This window comes from Pristiophorus japonicus, chromosome 31 (assembly GCF_044704955.1).
Source record: "Pristiophorus japonicus isolate sPriJap1 chromosome 31, sPriJap1.hap1, whole genome shotgun sequence".
Taxonomy (NCBI): Eukaryota; Metazoa; Chordata; class Chondrichthyes; family Pristiophoridae; genus Pristiophorus; species Pristiophorus japonicus.
In genome coordinates this window covers 10,159,056-10,173,860 of record NC_092007.1, presented here as the reverse complement: position 1 = coordinate 10,173,860, position 14,805 = coordinate 10,159,056, and the positions used below count along the sequence as shown (strand labels likewise).

Here is a 14,805-nt window from a genome sequence, read left to right as displayed (position 1 = left end):
GCCGCACTGTGGGAGGGGCAGTACTGAGGGAGCGCCGCACTGTCTGGGGGTCAGTACTGAGGGAGCGCCGCACTGTCTGGGGGTCAGTACTGAGGGAGTGCCGCACTGTGGGAGGGGCAGTACTGAGGGAGCGCCGCACTGTGGGAGGGGCAGTACTGAGGGAGCGCCGCACTGTCTGGGGGTCAGTACTGAGGGAGTGCCGCACTGTGGGAGGGGCAGTACTGAGGGAGCGCCGCACTGTCTGGGGGGCAGTACTGAGGGAGCGCCGCACTGTGGGAGGGGCAGTACTGAGGGAGCGCCGCACTGTCTGGGGGTCAGTACTGAGGGAGCGTCGCACTGTCTGGGGGTCAGTACTGAGGGAGTGCCGCACTGTGGGAGGGGCAGTACTGAGGGAGCGCCGCACTGTGGGAGGGGCAGTACTGAGGGAGCGCCGCACTGTCTGGGGGTCAGTACTGAGGGAGTGCCGCACTGTGGGAGGGGCAGTACTGAGGGAGCGCCGCACTGTGGGAGGGGCAGTACTGAAGGAGCGCCGCACTGTCGGAGGGGCAGTACTGAGGGAGTGCCGCACTGTCGGAGGGGCAGTACTGAGGGAGTGCCGCACTGTCGGAGGGGCAGTACTGAGGGAGCACCGCACTGTCGGAGGGGCAGTACTGAGGGAGTGCCGCACTGTGGGAGGGGCAGTACTGAGGGAGTGCCGCACTGTCGGAGGGGCAGTACTGAGGGAGCACCGCACTGTCGGGGGGGCAGTACTGAGGGAGCACCGCACTGTCGGAGGGGCAGTACTGAGGGAGTGCCGCACTGTCGGAGGGGCAGTACTGAGGGAGTGCCGCACTGTGGGAGGGGCAGTACTGAGGGAGTGCCGCACTGTCGGAGGGGCAGTACTGAGGGAGTGCCGCACTGTGGGAGGGGCAGTACTGAGGGAGCGCCGCACTGTGGGAGGGGCAGTACTGAAGGAGCGCCGCACTGTCGGAGGGGCAGTACTGAGGGAGCTCCTCACTGTCGGAGGGGCAGTACTGAGGGAGCTCCTCACTGTCGGAGGGGCAGTACTGAGGGAGCGCCGCACTGTGGGAGGGGCAGTACTGAGGGAGCTCCGCACTGTCGGAGGGGCAGTACTGAGGGAGCACCGCACTGTGGGAGGGGCAGTACTGAGGGAGCACCGCACTGTCGGAGGGGCAGTACTGAGGGAGCACCGCACTGTTGGGGGGGCAGTACTGAGGGAGTGCCGCACTGTCGGAGGGGCAGTACTGAGGGAGTGCCGCACTGTCGGAGGGGCAGTACTGAGGGAGCACCGCACTGTCGGAGGGGCAGTACTGAGGGAGCACCGCACTGTCGGTGGGGCAGTACTGAGGGAGCACCGCACTGTCGGAGGCGCAGTACTGAGGGAGTGCCGCACTGTCGGAGGGGCAGTACTGAGGGAGCGCCGCACTGTCGGAGGGGCAGTACTGAGGGAGCGCCGCACTGTCGGAGGTGCCATCTTTCAGATGAGACGTTAAACCAAAGCCCCGTCTGCCCTCTCAGGTGGATGTTAAAGATCCCATGGACACGGTTGCAGTCGGGAATTCTCCCCGGTGAAACTGGGCCAATATTTATCCCTCAACCCAGCATCACACAAAACAACCGGTGAACCGGTCTGCTATCACATTGCTGTCCATGGGAGCTTGCTGTGCGCAAATTGGCACAAACGGCGACTGCGCGCTTCGAAATATAACTTAATCGGCCGTGGAAGCGCTTTGGAGGGGGAGCGTCCTGTGGTGCTGAAAGGCGGGGGCTAAACACTCGCAACTTGCTCTTTGTTGCTTCCTCAGGTTTCACTACGCGGCGCGGATCTGGGATGGAGTTCGGAAATCCTCGGCGCTCTCGGAGTACAGCCGCCTCTTGTCCTAGGACCCGCCTTTCCGCGTCGACCAGCTGGCAGCCGGCGGCCTTCGCACAGGGCGAGAGAGCACCGATGTCGGGACACCTCCAGCGGCGAGGAGGAACGGGGGGGCACGATTTGAGGTCCCGCTGTCTCAGCGCGCAACCCCTTGACTGTTCCCCCAACTGCAACGTATCACCCTTCCCGTTCGAACCTTCCTGTTTCCAAGTGCGTTTCCCCGTCGGAGTGAGCCGTCTTGAGGCCGATTCTGGTCCAACTGAGCACTTCAGGAGTCTGGTGGTCAGGGCGCGATGTGTTAATCGATTCAGGTCCTCCCCTGCCCCTCCCCCAATCGCGGAGTGTCAAGTTGGCCAACAACCGCTTGAATACTTGGCCATCTTTACCTTGTGCTCGGGGAGGGGTGGAGGGAAGTGCCTTGTCTGCTTGGCTTGAGTTTGGGCCGATGGTTTGGAAGGCGGCACCACTTGGGAAGTTGGAAGGTAGTTGGCCTTGTGATGGTGCTCAGGACCTCTGCGGGGGTTCCGGGTGGGGCGGGGGGGGGGGAACGCTGTCTTTGTGTAATTGCAACTCCGGCTCTGTAACCCCTTCCTTGCCGTTTTCCCGTTACTGGATGCAACGCACCACTTGTTGTGATCATTGGGCTCCCCGTTGGGTAGCACTTGCAGTTCACATTGGCCCGTCTCTCGTCACGAGTCCCCTGGACGTGATCCGTTGGGTGGAACCTGCGACGGCTGGGCCAGGGGGTGGGGGAGGGGTGTGCTATACGTTCCAGCAAATTAAAAGTTGAATTGTCGTTTTGTAACGGTGAAAGTTTTGTTTCTTGCGCGTGTAACGGGGGAAGGAAAAGGCTCCCGATTCTGGCAATTCAACCGTTTAGCCTCATTAAAGTTGTTCATAGTTGGGTTGCGCTTTCAGTGCGCATGTGGGCGAGGGAGAGTGCGCGCCTGGGCGAGGGAGAGTGCGCGAGGGAGAGTGGGCGCGGGAGAGTGGGCACGTGGGCGAGGAGTAGTGGGCGATGGGTAGTGCGCGTGGGCGAGGGAGAGTGCGCGCCTGGGCGAGGGAGAGTGGGCGAGGGAGAGTGCGCGCGTGGGCGCGGGAGAGTGCGCGACTGGACGAGGGAGAGTGGGCGAGGGAGAGTGGGTGCGTGGGCGAGGGAGCGTGGGCGAGGGAGAGTGGGCGAGGGCGAGTGGGCGCCTGGGCGAGGGAGAGTGGGCGCCTGGGCGAGGGAGAGTGGGCGCCTGGGCGAGGGAGAGTGGGCGAGGTAGAGTGCGAGGGAGAGTGGGCGAGGGAGAGTGCGCGCCTGGGCGAGGGAGAGTGGGCGAGGGAGAGTGCGCGCCCAGGCGAGGGAGAGTGTGCGCCCGGGCGAGGGAGAGTGTGGGCGAGGGAGAGTGCGCACGTGGGCGAGGGAGAGTGGGTGAGAGGGAGAGTGGGCGAGGGAGAGTGCGCGCGTGGGCGAGGGAGAGTGCGCGAGTGGGCGAGGGAGAGTGCGCGAGTGGGCGAGGGAGAGTGCGCGAGTGGGCGAGGGAGAGTGGGCGCCTGGGCGAGGGAGAGTGCGGGCGAGGGAGAGTGCGGGCGAGGGAGAGTGCGGGCGAGGGAGAGTGGGCGCGGGAGAGTGGGCGCGGGAGAGTGGGCGAGGGAGAATGGGCGCGGGAGAGTGGGCGAGGGAGTGCGCGCGCCTGGGCGAGGGAGAGTGGGAGAGGGAGAGTGCGCGCGTGGGCGAGGGAGAGTGCGCGCGTGGGCGAGGGAGAGTGCGCGCGTGGGCGAGGGAGAGTGCGCGCGTGGGCGAGGGAGAGTGCGCGAGTGGGCGAGGGAGAGTGGGCGCCTGGGCGAGTGCGGGCGAGGGAGAGTGCGGGCGAGGGAGAGTGCGGGCGAGGGAGAGTGCGGGCGAGGGAGAGTGCGGGCGCGGGAGAGTGGGCGAGGGAGTGCGCGCGCCTGGGCGAGGGAGAGTGGGCGAGGGAGAGTCCGCGCCTGGGCGAGGGAGAGTGCGCACGTGGGCGCGGGAGAGTGGGCGCCTGGGCGCGGGAAAGTGGGCGAGGGAGCGCGGGAGAGTGGGCGAGGGAGCATGCGCGCCTGGGCGAGGGAGAGTGGGCGAGGGAGCGTGGGAGAGTGGGCGAGGGAGCATGCGCGCCTGGGCGAGGGAGCGTGGGAGAGTGGGAGAGTGGGCGAGGGAGAGTGGGCGAGGGAGCGTGGGAGAGTGGGCGAGGGAGCATGCGCGCCTGGGCGAGGGAGAGTGGGTGAGGGAGAGTGGGCGAGGGAGCGTGGGAGAGTGGGCGAGGGAGCATGCACGCCTGGGCGAGGGAGAGTGGGCGAGGGAGTGTGGGAGAGTGGGCGAGGGAGCATGCGCGCCTGGGCGAGGGAGAGTGTGGGCGAGGGAGAGTGCGCACGTGGGCGAGGGAGAGTGGGTGAGAGGGAGAGTGGGCGAGGGAGAGTGCGCGCGTGGGCGAGGGAGAGTGCGCGAGTGGGCGAGGGAGAGTGCGCGAGTGGGCGAGGGAGAGTGCGCGAGTGGGCGAGGGAGAGTGGGCGCCTGGGCGAGGGAGAGTGCGGGCGAGGGAGAGTGCGGGCGAGGGAGAGTGCGGGCGAGGGAGAGTGCGGGCGAGGGAGAGTGGGCGCGGGAGAGTGGGTGAGGGAGAATGGGCGCGGGAGAGTGGGCGAGGGAGTGCGCGCGCCTGGGCGAGGGAGAGTGGGCGAGGGAGAGTGCGCGCGTGGGCGAGGGAGAGTGCGCGCGTGGGCGAGGGAGAGTGCGCGAGTGGGCGAGGGAGAGTGCGCGAGTGGGCGAGGGAGAGTGCGCGAGTGGGCGAGGGAGAGTGGGCGCCTGGGCGAGGGAGAGTGCGGGCGAGGGAGAGTGCGGGCGAGGGAGAGTGCGGGCGAGGGAGAGTGCGGGCGCGGGAGAGTGGGCGAGGGAGTGCGCGCGCCTGGGCGAGGGAGAGTGGGCGAGGGAGAGTCCGCGCCTGGGCGAGGGAGAGTCCGCACGTGGGCGCGGGAGAGTGGGCGCCTGGGCGCGGGAAAGTGGGCGAGGGAGCGTGGGAGAGTGGGCGAGGGAGCATGCGCGCCTGGGCGAGGGAGAGTGGGCGAGGGAGCGTGGGAGAGTGGGCGAGGGAGCATGCGCGCCTGGGCGAGTGGGCGAGGGAGAGTGGGCGAGGGAGCGTGGGAGAGTGGGCGAGGGAGCATGCGCGCCTGGGCGAGGGAGAGTGGGCGAGGGAGCGTGGGAGAGTGGGCGAGGGAGCGTGGGAGAGTGGGCGAGGGAGCATGCGCGCCTGGGCGAGGGAGAGTGGGCGAGGGAGTGTGGGAGAGTGGGCGAGGGAGCATGCGCGCCTGGGCGAGGGAGAGTGGGCGAGGGAGCGTGGGAGAGTGGGCGAGGGAGTGTGGGAGAGTGGGCGAGGGAGCATGCACGCCTGGGCGAGGGAGAGTGGGCGAGGGAGCATGCGCGCCTGGGCGAGGGAGAAAGGGCGAGGGAGCATGCGCGCCTGGGCGAGGGAGGGAGTGCGCGTATGTAGAGAAAATCAACACAATAATTATGAGCAGGAGTCGGCCATTCGGCCCCTCGAGCCTGCTCCGCCATTCAGTGAGATCACGGCTGATCTTCGACCTCAACACTTTCCTGCCCGATCTGCATATCCCTTAATTCCTCCAGAGTCCAAATATGTAATCTATCCCAACCTTGACTTTACCCAATGACAGCCCTCTGGGGCAGAGAATTCCAAAGATTCACCCCCCTCTGAGTGAAGAAATTCCTCCTCATCTCAGTCCTCAATGATCGACCCCTTATCCTGAGACTGTGTGACCCCTGGTTCTAGACTCCCCAGCCCCGGGGGGGAAACCCCCTCCCTGTATCTACCCTATCAATCCCCCTCGGAATCTGGGGTGTTTCAACCAAAACAATTGGATCTCCCAAAAAAACGCTGGAAGACAATTGGGGTCGGAGGCTTCCCGCGGCAATTGCCTCCGACCTGAAACATTTCTACGAAAGTACCCGATGGTCCCGGAGGAGCGTGGGATTCCAGTGGGGGGGGGGGGGGTCATGTGTGACTGCTCAACCAATCAGATACAGCTTTCCCGTTAATAGCAACGGGAACTCCGTATCTACCAGTTCTCATTGCTATTAATGGGGAAAAAAACCCAAACACACACTCATAAAAAAAATAAAAAACAGACCTCACATAATTAAAATTAATTGAAATTAAAGTTAATAAATGCCTTAGAAAAAAACATTTTCCCCTTTTTTTAAAAAAAAATTTTGTAATTGGGGTTAAAAATAAACTTACCTTTGTGGGCAAAGTTTTTAACAATAAAAAGTTTTTAAAATGTAATTTAATTATATTTGTGTGTGTTTTTAAACTCTTACGGCTGTAAAAGTCGGCTAAACGCCTGCTTTTTCAGGCGCAAGAGTTTTGAGGACGTTGGCCGGGTAAGATATGGGTAAACCCCACACTCTTGCCCGTGCAAAGGTCCTTGCTCCCGAGATGCGGAGGATCTGTCCAGCTCCAGGCTCGCCAGATCGGAAAAGCCGGTTTTCAGTGCACGTGCTTTGTAGACACTCCGTACAGACCCGCGGAGGCCGGGATTTCTGGGCCAATGACTGAGCCGCCATGTTTGGATCACGGCTGACAAGAAGCGAGGAAGGTTCAAGTCTCGGTTCGAGTGAAAGGTGCAGTCGGGTGAAGCAAGTGATCAGGAAGGCCAATGGTATCTTGGGCTTTATTGCAAAGGTGGATGGAGTATAAAAGCAGGGAAGTCTTGCTACAGTTATAGTATAGTATTAGGCAGTCCCTCGAAGCGAGGATCACTTGCTTTCACACCATAAAGGGATGAGTTCACAGGTGTTTCAATGAAGGACCTGATATTCCAGATCCTGAACTACATCCTGAAGGGTGGAAGATGTCTGTGGGTGGATTTTTTTAACGCGGGGTGACCGTTGCACACCAGCCACCACACGGGCTTGACAGAGCGAGGTCTTGGTCCTGTGGCAAGGGTTAACCAGGACGACTGGAGACCAACTCTGCTGCACGGACCTAGTGCGCGCACATATCGCACAGTGTGGGCTGGTCCGTGCTGCCCCTGGGCCCCGAACTCTCGCCTCTCCCGGGCCCCGAACTCTCGCCTCTCCCAGGCCCAGAACTCTCGCCTCTCCCGGGCCCCCAACTCTCGCCTCTCCCGGGCCCCCAACTCTCGCCTCTCCCGGGCCCCCAACTCTCGCCTCTCCCGGGCCCCGAACTCTCGCCTATCCCGGGCCCCGAACTCTCGCCTCTCCCGGGCCCCGAACTCTCGCCTCTCCCGGGCCCCGAACTCTCGCCTATCCCGGGCCCCGAACTCTCGCCTCTCCCGGGCCCCGAACTCTCGCCTCTCCCGGGCCCCCAACTCTCGCCTCTCCCGGGCCCCGAACTCTCGCCTATCCCGGGCCCCGAACTCTCACCTCTCCCGGGCCCCGAACTCTCGCCTCTCCCGGGCCCCGAACTCTCGCCTCTCCCGGGCCCCGAACTCTCGCCTATCCCGGGCCCCGAACTCTCACCTCTCCCGGGCCCCGAACTCTCGCCTCTCCCGGGCCCCGAACTCTCGCCTCTCCCGGGCCCCGAACTCTCGCCTATCCCGGGCCCCGAACTCTCGCCTCTCCCGGGCCCCGAACTCTCGCCTCTCCCGGGCCCCGAACTCTCGCCTCTCCCGGGCCCCGAACTCTCGCCCCTCCCGGGCCCCGAACTCTCGCCTCAGGGAGACTGGGCGAGGGAGAGTGTGGGCGAGGGAGAGTGCGCACGTGGGTGAGAGGGAGAGTGGGTGAGAGGGAGAGTGGGCGAGGGAGAGTGCGCGCGTGGGCGAGGGAGAGTGCGCGCGTGGGCGAGGGAGAGTGCGTGCGTGGGCGAGGGAGAGTGCGCGCCTGGGCGAGGGAGAGTGCGGGCGAGGGAGAGTGCGGGCGAGGGAGAGTGCGGGCGAGGGAGAGTGGGCGCGGGAGAGTGGGCGCGGGAGAGTGGGCGAGGGAGAATGGGCGCGGGAGAGTGGGTGAGGGAGTGCGCGCGCCTGGGCGAGGGAGAGTGGGAGAGGGAGAGTGCGCGCGTGGGCGAGGGAGAGTGCGCGAGTGGGCGAGGGAGAGTGGGCGCCTGGGCGAGGGAGAGTGCGGGCGAGGGAGAGTGCGGGCGAGGGAGAGTGGGCGCGGGAGAGTGGGCGAGGGAGTGCGCGCGCCTGGGCGAGGGAGAGTGGGCGAGGGAGAGTCCGCGCCTGGGCGAGGGAGAGTGCGCGCGTGGGCGCGGGAGAGTGGGCGCCTGGGCGCGGGAAAGTGGGCGAGGGAGCGTGGGAGAGTGGGCGAGGGAGCATGCGCGCCTGGGCGAGGGAGAGTGGGCGAGGGAGCGTGGGAGAGTGGGCGAGGGAGCATGCGCGCCTGGGCGAGGGAGAGTGGGCGAGGGAGCGTGGGAGAGTGGGCGAGGGAGTGTGGGAGAGTGGGCGAGGGAGCATGCACGCCTGGGCGAGGGAGAGTGGGCGAGGGAGCATGCGCGCCTGGGCGAGGGAGAATGGGCGAGGGAGCATGCGCGCCTGGGCGAGGGAGGGAGTGCGCGTATGTAGAGAAAATCAACACAATAATTATGAGCAGGAGTCGGCCATTCGGCCCCTCGAGCCTGCTCCGCCATTCAGTGAGATCACGGCTGATCTTCGACCTCAACACTTTCCTGCCCGATCTGCATATCCCTTAATTCCCCCAGAGTCCAAATATGTAATCTATCCCAACCTTGACTTTACCCAATGACAGCCCTCTGGGGCAGAGAATTCCAAAGATTCACCCCCCTCTGAGTGAAGAAATTCCTCCTCATCTCAGTCCTCAATGATCGACCCCTTATCCTGAGACTGTGTGACCCCTGGTTCTAGACTCCCCAGCCCGGGGGGGAAACACCCTCCCTCCATCTACCCTGTCACTCCCCCTCGGAATCTGGTGTGTTTCAACCAAAACAATTGGATCTCCCAAAAAAACGCTGGAAGACAATTGGGGTCGGAGGCTTCCCGCGGCAATTGCCTCCGACCTGAAACATTTCTACGAAAGTACCCGATGGTCCCGGAGGAGCGTGGGATTCCAGTGGGGGGGGGGGGGGGGGGTCATGTGTGACTGCTCAACCAATCAGATACAGCTTTCCCGTTAATAGCAACGGGAACTCCGTATCTACCAGTTCTCATTGCTATTAATGGGGAAAAAAACCCAACCACACACTAATAAAAAAAATAAAAAACAGACCTCACATAATTAAAATTAATTGAAATTAAAGTTAATAAATGCCTTAGAAAAAAACATTTTCCCCTTTTTTTTAAAAAAAATTTTGTAATTGGGGTTAAAAATAAACTTACCTTCGTGGGCAAAGTTTTTAACAATAAAAAGTTTTTAAAATGTAATTTAATTATATTTGTGTGTGTTTTTAAACTCTTACGGCTGTAAAAGTCGGCTAAACGCCTGCTTTTTCAGGCGCAAGAGTTTTGAGGACGTTGGCCGGGTAAGATATGGGTAAACCCCACACTCTTGCCCGGGTAAGATATGGGTAAACCCCACACTCTTGCCCGTGCAAAGGTCCTTGCTCCCGAGATGCGGAGGATCTGTCCAGCTCCAGGCTCGCCAGATCGGAAAAGCCGGTTTTCAGTGCACGTGCTTTGTCGACACTCCGTACAGACCCGCGGAGGCCGGGATTTCTGGGCCAATGACTGAGCCGCCATGTTTGGATCACGGCTGACAAGAAGCGAGGAAGGTTCAAGTCTCGGTTCGAGTGAAAGGTGCAGTCGGGTGAAGCAAGTGATCAGGAAGGCCAATGGTATCTTGGGCTTTATTGCAAAGGTGGATGGAGTATAAAAGCAGGGAAGTCTTGCTACAGTTATAGTATAGTATTAGGCAGTCCCTCGAAGCGAGGATCACTTGCTTTCACACCATAAAGGGATGAGTTCACAGGTGTTTCAATGAAGGACCTGATATTCCAGATCCTGAACTACATCCTGAAGGGTGGAAGATGCCCGTGGGTGGATTTTTTTAACGCGGGGTGACCGTTGCACACCAGCCACCACACGGGATTGACAGAGCGAGGTCTCGGTCCAGTGGCAAGGGTTAACCAGGACGACTGGAGACCAACTCTGCTGCACGGACCTAGTGCGTACACATATCGCACAGTGTGGGCTGGTCCGTGCTGCCCCTGGGCCCTGAACTCTCGCCTCTCCCGGGCCCTGAACTCTCGCCTCTCCCGGGCCCCGAACTCTGGCCTCTCCCGGGCCCCCGAACTCTCGCCTCTCCCGGGCCCCGAACTCTCGCCTCTCCTGCGCCCTGGACCCTGGGCCCCGATCAAAAATGGAGCAATCAGAAACAGGACTTCACTTCGTCTCCTCTGGCAGACATCAACTATCAACACTGTTACTTGAAATATCAAAAAATTAAACTCCAGCCTTGTTGAAGGGTTCGTAACATCAGCAGAAACAAAAACTTGTTCGCCCAGCCTGCCGACACACCAGCGAGTTCACAAGTGACTGCAGGGTTTGGATTCTGCTGTTATTGCTACAGTTATGCAGGGTATTGGTGAGGCCACACCTGGAGTACTGCGTGCAGTTTTGGTCTCCGTATTTACGAAAGGACACACTTGCTTTGGAGGCAGTTCAGAGAAGGTTCACTCGGTTGATTCCGGAGATGAGGGGGTTGACTTATGAGGAAAGGTTGAGGAGGTTGGGCCTCTACTCATTGGAATTCAGAAGAAGGAGAGGCGATCTTATTGAAACGTATCAGATTATGAGGGGGCTTGACAAGGTGGATGCAGAGAGGATGTTTCCACTGATGGGGGAGACTAGAACTAGGGGGCATGGTCTTAGAATAAGGGGCCGCCCATTTAAAACTGAGATGAGGAGGAATTTCTTCTCTCAGAGGGTTGTAAATCTGTGGAATTCTCTGCCCCAGAGAGCTGTGGAGGCTGGGTCATTGAATATATTTAAGGTGGAGATAGACAGATTTTTGAGCGATAAGGGAGTGAAGGGTTATGGGGAGCGGGCGGGGAAGTGGAGCTGGGTCTATGATCGGATCAGCCATGATCGTATTAAATGGCGGAGCAGGCTCGAGGGGCCGAATGGCCGACTCCTGCTCCTGTTTCTTATGATCTTACGAAACGAGTTGGGACGCGGGGGCGGGAGAGGTTAGGATGACCTTCGGGTTCGCGGAAGGTGAAAGATGGGAGCGAGGCCAGTGTTGGGAACGTGGAGTCTTCCGGGAGGAAAGAAAAACACAGATGATGGGACGGTGTTTATCGGATTTGAACAATGCCCGCTGCTGCGCCACAACCTTTGCAACACATCTGGGAATCGGTAGTGCAGGAATGTCGAGCCAATTGGTGTTTGAGCCCCGAGTTATTGTTCAGCGTTCCGTGCGGTTACAGGAAATATCAAACAATCCTGAGCATTTGTTTCAAAAAACATACTAACTTTTGGGGAAAAAAAATCCCATCCAAGACTGGAATGGAAATCAGCAGAACGTACTGGACTCACATTTATGCACACCATCAATAAATATCAATTATCGTCTCTGTAACTGGACTAACACAGGCTCATGGGGCAGCACTCCCGCCTTCGAGTCAGAAGGTCGTGGGATCGAGTCCCACTCCAGAGACTTCAGCCCCATAATCCAGGCAAAACCTGGAGGAGGGACGGTACTGAGGGAGCGCCGTACTGCGCTGTCGGAGGGGCAGTACTGAGGGAGCACCGTATTGTCAGAGGGGCAGTACTGAGGGAGCGCCGTACTGCGCTGTCGGAGGGGCAGTACTGAGGGAGCACCGCACTGTCGGAGGGGCAGTACTGAGGGAGCACTGTATTGTCGGAGGGGCAGTACTGAGGGAGCGCCGCACTGTCGGAGGGGCAGTACTGAGGGAGTGCCGCACTGTCGGAGGGGCAGTACTGAGGGAGCACCACACTGTCGGAGGGGCAGTACTGAGGGAGCACCGCACTGTCGGAGGGGCAGTACTGAGGGAGCGCCATACTGTCGGAGGGGCGGTACTGAGGGAGCACCGGCACTGTCGGAGGGGCAGTACTGAGGGAGCGCCGCACTGTCGGAGGGGCAGTACTGAGGGAGTGCCGCACTGTCGGAGGGGCAGTACTGAGGGAGCGCCGCACTGACGGAGGGGCGGTACTGAGGGAGTGCCGCACTGTCGGAGGGGCGGTACTGAGGGAGCGCCGCACTGTCGGAGGGGCGGTACTGAGGGAGCACCGCACTGTCGGAGGGGCAGTACTGAGGGAGCGCTGCACTGTCGGAGGGGCAGTACTGAGGGAGCGCCGCACTGTCAGAGGGGCAGTACTGAGGGAGCGCTGCACTGCCTGCTTCATCATTCAATAATATCATGGCTGATCTTTAACCTCAACTCCACTTTCCCGCACTATCCCCATATCTCTTTATTCTCTTAATATACAAAAATCTCTCGACCCCAGCCTCGAATATACCCAACGACTGAGCCCCCATGGCCCTCTGGGGCAGAGAATTCCAAAGATTCACCCCGCTCTGAGTGAAGAAATTCCTCTTCATCTCAGTCCTCAATGGCCGAGCCCTTATCCTGAGACTGTGTGACCCCTGGTTCTAGACTCCCCAGCCCGGGGGGGGAAACACCCTCCCTGTATCTGCCCTGTCAATCCCCCTCAGAATCTGGTATGTTTCAATGAGATCATCTCTCATTCTTCTAAACTCCAGAGAATATAGGCCCGGTCTGCTCAATCTCTCCTCATAGGACAATCCCCCCATCCCAGGAATCAGTCTGGTGAACCTTTGCTGCACTCCCTCTCTGGCAAGTATATCCTTCCTTAGGTAAGGAGACCCGAACTGTACACAATACTCCAGGTGTGGTCTCACCAGGGCCCGATATAATTGCAGGAAGATGTCTTTACGTTTATACTCAAATCCTCCTGTAATAAAGGCCAACATACCATTTGCTTTCTTAATTACTTGCTGTGCCTACATGTTAACTTTCAGTGATTCGTGTACAAGGGCACCCAGCTCCGTCTGAAGACCAACTTTTCACAATCTCTCCATTTAAAAAATACTCTGTTATTCTATTTTGTCAGACCAAAGTGGATAACTTCATATTTCTCCACACTATATTCCCTTTGCCATGTCCTTACCCACTCACTCAGTCTGTCTATATCCCCATGAAGCCTCTTTGCATCCTCCTCACAACTTACATTCCCACCTAGCTTTGCGTCGTCGGTAAACTTGAACATATTAGATTTGGTCCCCTCATCCAAATCATTGATATAGATTGTGAGTAGCTGAGGCCTAAGCATCGATCCTTGCGGTACCCCACGAGTTACAGCCGACCAATCCGAAATTGTCCCGTTTATTCCTACTCTCTGTCCGTTAACCAATCCTCAATCCATGCTGGTATATTACCCCCAATCCCATGAGACCTAATTTTGTTTAATAACCTCTTGTGTGGCACCTGACCGAATGCCTTCTGAAAATCCAAATATACTACATCTACTGGTTCCCCCTTATCTATTCTGCAAGGTACAACCTCAATAAAAACCTCTAATCCCATGTTGACTCTGCCCAATTCTCTTTCTATTTGCTAAGTGCCCTGTACCACGTCCTTAATAATAGATTAAGCGCTCTACTCTAAGCTACACAGCAGCAGGCAAGCACCAGGAGAGCAGAAGAAACGCTTCAAGGACACCCTCAAAGCCTCCTTGAAAAAATTGTAACATCCCCACTGACTCTCGGGAACTCCTGGCCCAAGGCCGCTCAAAATATAGGAGGAGCATCTGGGAAGGCGCCAAACACCTGCAATCTCTTCGCCGGCAACAGGCAGAAGCCAGGCGCAGACAGCGGAAGGAACGCACGACAACCCAAGCCGTTACCCACCCGTCCCTCCAACCATCGTCTGCCCCACCCCTGACAGAGACTGTAGGACCCGCATTGGTCTCCTCGGTCACCGGAGAACTCGCGGCAGTGTGGAAGCGAGTCATCCTCGGCCCCGAGGGACTGCGTAAGGGAACAGAATAATAGATTCTGGCATTTTCCCGAAGTGAAGACATCCTCTCACATTTCACAACCCTGCCTGAAACAGCGTGTGAAAGTATCGGGTTCCACTGCAAAACAAGACAAGGGAACACAGCCCAGAAACAGTTATGAAAAACTCTGCCAGTGTTTCCTGAGGATGTCCCAGTGTGAGGGGTCAGTGAGGAACACAGCAACAGGAGGAGGCCCATTCAGCCCCTCGAGCCCGTTACACAGCAACAGGAGGAGGCCCAGTCAGCCTGTGTCAGTATTGTACTGGGAGTGTCGGCCTGGATTAAGGGGCTCGAGACACTGGAATGGGACTCGAATCCACGATTTCTGACTTCTTGAGACAGTACTGAGGGAGTGCCGCACTGTCAGAGGGGCAGTACTGAGGGAGTGATGCACTGTCAGAGGGGCAGTATTGAGGGAGTGCCGTACTGTCGAAGTGCCAGTACTGAGGGAGCTCCGCACTGTCAGAGGGGCAGTACTGAGGGAGTGCCGCACTGTCGGAGGGGCAGTACTGAGGGAGCACCGCACTGTCGGAGGGGCAGTAATGAGGGAGCACCGCACTGTCAGAGGGCCAGTACTGAGGGAGTGTCGCACTGTCGGAGGGGCAGTAATGAGGGAGCGCCGCACTGTCGGAGGGGCAGTACTGAGGGAGCGCCGCACTGTCGGAGGGACAGTACTGAGGGAGTGATGCACTGTCAGAGGGGCAGTACTGAGGGAGTGCCGTACTGTCGGAGGGGCAGTACTGAGGGAGTGCCGCACTGTCGGAGGGGCAGTACTGAGGGAGCGCCGCACTGTCGGAGGGGCAGTACTGAGGGAGCACCGCACTGTCGGAGGGGCAGTACTGAGGGAGCGCCGCACTGTCCGAGGGGCAGTACTGAGGGAGCGCCGCACTGTCGGAGGGGCAGTACTGAGGGAGTGCCGAATTGTCGGAGGGGCAGTACTGAGGGAGCGC

The 14,805-nt window shown here is 59.8% G+C and overlaps 1 protein-coding gene across 1 annotated transcript in view; it reads left to right on the top strand.

Annotated features, from left to right (window-relative positions):
- Positions 1–2,678, top strand: part of smg9 (SMG9 nonsense mediated mRNA decay factor) — a 46,933-nt gene extending 44,255 nt beyond the window's left edge. The window contains exon 14 of the mRNA XM_070868898.1: positions 1,806–2,678. Within this exon, the coding sequence (XP_070724999.1) occupies positions 1,806–1,884 (79 nt within the window). The 3' untranslated portion in view covers positions 1,885–2,678. The remainder of the gene's footprint in view (positions 1–1,805) is intronic.
- The last annotated feature ends 12,127 nt before the right edge of the window (positions 2,679–14,805 follow it).